This window comes from Diachasma alloeum, unplaced genomic scaffold (genome assembly GCF_001412515.2).
Source record: "Diachasma alloeum isolate Michigan unplaced genomic scaffold, Dall2.0 Dall_scaffold_00724, whole genome shotgun sequence".
NCBI lineage: Eukaryota > Metazoa > Arthropoda > Insecta > Hymenoptera > Braconidae > Diachasma > Diachasma alloeum.
Genome location: NW_021680855.1, coordinates 115,840 through 121,412, shown reverse-complemented (window position 1 = coordinate 121,412; position 5,573 = coordinate 115,840). Strand labels below are relative to the sequence as shown.

The 5,573-nt window shown below is 45.3% G+C and overlaps 1 protein-coding gene across 2 annotated transcripts in view; it reads left to right on the top strand.

Moving 5' to 3' along the window:
• The window catches only part of LOC107044396 (protein zyg-11 homolog), a 157,145-nt gene that overhangs the window by 141,785 nt on the left and 9,787 nt on the right, over window positions 1–5,573 (top strand). The window contains exon 3 of one of the 2 annotated variants that reach the window (XM_015266258.1): window positions 3,498–3,611. The exons of the other annotated variant lie outside the window; for it this stretch is intronic. Within the exon in view, the coding sequence (XP_015121744.1) occupies window positions 3,498–3,541 (44 nt within the window). The 3' untranslated portion in view covers window positions 3,542–3,611. Of the gene's footprint in view, window positions 1–3,497; window positions 3,612–5,573 lie in introns of those variants that run through there. 2 annotated transcript variants of the gene reach the window in all.

The following is a 5,573-nucleotide window of genomic DNA, read 5'->3' as shown; positions in this document are numbered from 1 at the left end:
CTCTCTCTGTCTCTCTCCCTCTCTCTGTCTCTCTCCCTCTCTCTGTCTCTCTCCCTCTCTCTGTCTCTCTCCTTCTCTCTGTCTCTCTCCCTCTCTCTGTCTCTCTCCCTCTGTCTGTCTCTCTCCCTCTCTCTGTCTCTCTCCCTCTCTCTGTCTCTCTCCGACTCTCTCTCTCTCTCGCTCTCTCTCTCTCTCGCTCTCTCTCTCTCTCGCTCTCTCTCTCTCTCGCTCTCTCTCTCTCTCGCTCTCTCTCTCTCTCGCTCTCTCTCTCTCTCGCTCTCTCTCTCTCTCGCTCTCTCTCTCTCTCGCTCTCTCTCTCTCTCGCTCTCTCTCTCTCTCGCTCTCTCTCTCTCTCGCTCTCTCTCTCTCTCGCTCTCTCTCTCTCTCGCTCTCTCTCTCTCTCGCTCTCTCTCTCTCTCGCTCTCTCTCTCTCTCGCTCTCTCTCTCTCTCGCTCTCTCTCTCTCTCGCTCTCTCTCTCTCTCGCTCTCTCTCTCTCTCGCTCTCTCTCTCTCTCGCTCTCTCTCTCTCTCGCTCTCTCTCTCTCTCGCTCTCTCTCTCTCTCGCTCTCTCTCTCTCTCGCTCTCTCTCTCTCTCGCTCTCTCTCTCTCTCGCTCTCTCTCTCTCTCGCTCTCTCTCTCTCTCGCTCTCTCTCTCTCTCGCTCTCTCTCTCTCTCGCTCTCTCTCTCTCTCGCTCTCTCTCTCTCTCGCTCTCTCTCTCTCTCGCTCTCTCTCTCTCTCGCTCTCTCTCTCTCTCGCTCTCTCTCTCTCTCGCTCTCTCTCTCTCTCGCTCTCTCTCTCTCTCGCTCTCTCTCTCTCTCGCTCTCTCTCTCTCTCGCTCTCTCTCTCTCTCGCTCTCTCTCTCTCTCGCTCTCTCTCTCTCTCGCTCTCTCTCTCTCTCGCTCTCTCTCTCTCTCGCTCTCTCTCTCTCTCGCTCTCTCTCTCTCTCGCTCTCTCTCTCTCTCGCTCTCTCTCTCTCTCGCTCTCTCTCTCTCTCGCTCTCTCTCTCTCTCGCTCTCTCTCTCTCTCGCTCTCTCTCTCTCTCGCTCTCTCTCTCTCTCGCTCTCTCTCTCTCTCGCTCTCTCTCTCTCTCGCTCTCTCTCTCTCTCGCTCTCTCTCTCTCTCGCTCTCTCTCTCTCTCGCTCTCTCTCTCTCTCGCTCTCTCTCTCTCTCGCTCTCTCTCTCTCTCGCTCTCTCTCTCTCTCGCTCTCTCTCTCTCTCGCTCTCTCTCTCTCTCGCTCTCTCTCTCTCTCGCTCTCTCTCTCTCTCGCTCTCTCTCTCTCTCGCTCTCTCTCTCTCTCGCTCTCTCTCTCTCTCGCTCTCTCTCTCTCTCGCTCTCTCTCTCTCTCGCTCTCTCTCTCTCTCGCTCTCTCTCTCTCTCGCTCTCTCTCTCTCTCGCTCTCTCTCTCTCTCGCTCTCTCTCTCTCTCGCTCTCTCTCTCTCTCGCTCTCTCTCTCTCTCGCTCTCTCTCTCTCTCGCTCTCTCTCTCTCTCGCTCTCTCTCTCTCTCGCTCTCTCTCTCTCTCGCTCTCTCTCTCTCTCGCTCTCTCTCTCTCTCGCTCTCTCTCTCTCTCGCTCTCTCTCTCTCTCGCTCTCTCTCTCTCTCGCTCTCTCTCTCTCTCGCTCTCTCTCTCTCTCGCTCTCTCTCTCTCTCGCTCTCTCTCTCTCTCGCTCTCTCTCTCTCTCGCTCTCTCTCTCTCTCGCTCTCTCTCTCTCTCGCTCTCTCTCTCTCTCGCTCTCTCTCTCTCTCGCTCTCTCTCTCTCTCGCTCTCTCTCTCTCTCGCTCTCTCTCTCTCTCGCTCTCTCTCTCTCTCGCTCTCTCTCTCTCTCGCTCTCTCTCTCTCTCGCTCTCTCTCTCTCTCGCTCTCTCTCTCTCTCGCTCTCTCTCTCTCTCGCTCTCTCTCTCTCTCGCTCTCTCTCTCTCTCGCTCTCTCTCTCTCTCGCTCTCTCTCTCTCTCGCTCTCTCTCTCTCTCGCTCTCTCTCTCTCTCGCTCTCTCTCTCTCTCGCTCTCTCTCTCTCTCGCTCTCTCTCTCTCTCGCTCTCTCTCTCTCTCGCTCTCTCTCTCTCTCGCTCTCTCTCTCTCTCGCTCTCTCTCTCTCTCGCTCTCTCTCTCTCTCGCTCTCTCTCTCTCTCGCTCTCTCTCTCTCTCGCTCTCTCTCTCTCTCGCTCTCTCTCTCTCTCGCTCTCTCTCTCTCTCGCTCTCTCTCTCTCTCGCTCTCTCTCTCTCTCGCTCTCTCTCTCTCTCGCTCTCTCTCTCTCTCGCTCTCTCTCTCTCTCGCTCTCTCTCTCTCTCGCTCTCTCTCTCTCTCGCTCTCTCTCTCTCTCGCTCTCTCTCTCTCTCGCTCTCTCTCTCTCTCGCTCTCTCTCTCTCTCGCTCTCTCTCTCTCTCGCTCTCTCTCTCTCTCGCTCTCTCTCTCTCTCGCTCTCTCTCTCTCTCGCTCTCTCTCTCTCTCGCTCTCTCTCTCTCTCGCTCTCTCTCTCTCTCGCTCTCTCTCTCTCTCGCTCTCTCTCTCTCTCGCTCTCTCTCTCTCTCGCTCTCTCTCTCTCTCGCTCTCTCCCTCTCTCTCTCCCTCTCTATCTCTCCCTCTCTCTCTCTCTCTCTTACTCTCTTTCTCTCTCTCTCTGGATGGTTATATATACTAATAAATACTAATTTTTAGTAAGTTTATTGTTAGTTTGTCTCAACTCACACTGCTTTTAAGGATATCCAAGCACTTTAGGTATTATTTCTCCAGTGAAATGCTTTTTTATATACTTTNCTGGATGGTTATATATACTAATAAATACTAATTTTTAGTAAGTTTATTGTTAGTTTGTCTCAACTCACACTGCTTTTAAGGATATCCAAGCACTTTAGGTATTATTTCTCCAGTGAAATGCTTTTCTATATACTTTTGTACTCGAACATCAGAGTTTTCATTGGAGCCCCATTGAACCCTACGTTTCCGGACATTTTACAATGATTTTATTATTTAAACTTTGCAGATATGAATTTGAACCTCGATATGGAACCGTTAAAAAATATTTTAAAAATCTAAAAAAACATAGAAAGTTCAGTCTAGAGAGAAAATTGATGAAATAATTGAAAAATTGCAATTTTTGAAAGTTCCGAGCATTTTCTATAAACAATTTATAAACAATCAATTTTCCACCATAAATATCATGTGTTTGGAATCGTAACAAAATTATTCATACCAGGAATTTTACCAACAATCGATTTCATGCCTAAAAAAATAAAGCTTCCGAAAGTTTAAATAATTTCATTCATTTATTATAAACAACGAATGTTTTAAAAAATGATAATTCTGTGCAAAATGTTATGTGAATGACGCTGAATATTCATGACTTTTTTCAGATTTTTTTCACGCAATTTAATTGACCAATTTGATGATTGAAAATGGTTTAACCTATAGTGTGGTCTGTACCAAACTATAAAAGATACTTGAAAATCATTAATTATTTTTTTTTGTCAATTCCCGCTTGGGTCTTTTTTTAATAGAATTGAAAATGCCGGTCGAAGTTGGCCCGCGCGGAGAGATATGACTGAAGGCTGAAGCGCATGCGCGAGTAAGAGTGGGGATCGGCTGGAGAATGGGGGAGCTAGCTCGGGCCGAGACCCGAGGTTACTTCTTTTGTAAGAGCCAGTATAGCAGTCCCGTGTCCTGCAGATGTTACTATGAGGACAGTGGCGCTTTTTGATTACTAAGCGCCAAACTTCAAACCTGGATCCGTTAGTCGCCAAACCTTTGCTGAGGACTCCGTCGAAATTGACTCGTTCAATTGTAGAATAATTGGATTAAGGGGTTAAATTGCAATAAATTCAATACACAGCTGCTTTAGGGAGCACATTAACACTTTTATTTTGATAAAACTGAACTGGAAAAATTTGAACTTGGGATACAAATAAACTTATAAGACTCTTCTCAAAGATAACTATCCGGAAAAACTAATTGAAGAGAGAAGCTGAAGGCTTAATCGTAGAACAGCCACGATGGGACTCTTAAACTTAAACTTATCTTCAAGGGATGCGTCCAGCAACCCCCACTAGACCAAAAGTTGCGCATGCAGCCCTGGGCCAAGGAAAGGGAAAAGAGAAACTCAAGGGAGAACGGGGAAGTGAAAAATTGGAAGAAGGGGAGCGTGTGACGTCGCGAGTTTTCCTCCCGTAGGATTTTCGGCCCCTCAGCCCAGCGATACAATGAACAAAGGAGAGCCCACATGTGTTAGCCACATGGAGAAGAGAAACTTTCGAAGTGAAATAGATCTGAGATTTTACGACATAGGACCGTGACCGTTGAAGTTATTTTCCTCTTTAAATTTTGGATTTTCGAGGAAAGTGTTTAAGCGACGTGAATTTTGGAGAGTTGTAAATTATAAGAACAAAAACCCAAGTGCTTGACATTTCCTATTTCTGTAACGGTTTTTCTCACGCTCGCGAAGTTGTTTTTTCGTTCTCTTTGTTCATTGCGTTCCAGACTTTCTTTATTCTTCATTTTCGGTTTATTTGGAATTTAAGATTTATTTAAAATCAATAATAATTCAATCTCGCGGACTAGAATGGCCGATTAATAGTGCCATCTATAAATTTCAATCTTAGGACATCACACCCGCTGTCATAGGGACAAGTTCAAGGAGGGATTTTTGTTCTCCTTGTGCTTAATGTTTTTTTCATGTTTTTCAGCTATTATAAATTATCAATAAGGTCGAAATACATAATTTGAAATGGAACAATCATAAAAAACGTTTATTAAGAATGTTTTTCCGCATGTAGATACAAGGGTTAAGATGGGGGATATAAATTATACCGCGTGTTTTTTTTTATGTATATTTTTCATTAATCAACTATAAAAGAATAAAACATTATTACCATTAAAAATAGAGACATCAAACAAAAAGAAAACTGACTCTAATATATATATTTTTAATGGACGAATTAAATTTATCAGGATTTCTTATATTCATATTTTTTTGACGTGGATACGTCGATGGTTTCGTTTTGGGGGGTCACTCGGCGAAAAAATGCTTATGTAGCCGAGCCATCTATCGGCGATGCTTAAAAGCATAAATTGAGTTTTCCCTAGCGGAATTGAGTTTCTTGGTTACAGCGAGAACTGAGATTTTCCTGAAGACGAGAATTAAATCTCAAAGGCAAATTTTTCAATAAACGACTATCGATGGTTTAAAACTAAAGATTCTTCTCGTAGAGTGCTCCCTTTCTCCTCTTTCCTCCCCTCCTTTCTCGTTTTCGAATTCTGGTTCTGCTACTCTGCTACTCGGCTCCCTTTTCTTCTGCTGCTCGAGGCGAAATGACCCAGCAGGGTTGCCGGGTTTTTGAGAGCTCTAGTCGCCCAAGATCCCAGGCCATACCGCCAAAAGCGCCACTACTCGACGCTAGTGTCGCCCAAAAATCGCCACCTTTTTTTCCCCCATTCAAACCTTTACTACCATATATTATATCTTTCCAGTCCAATGTAAATAATATAGATGTATGTTCAATGTAATAAAATAATTTTATTCAGTTAGCACAATCGAGGAACATCTTTGTGATGAACGTTACAATTACAAGAAAAAAAAA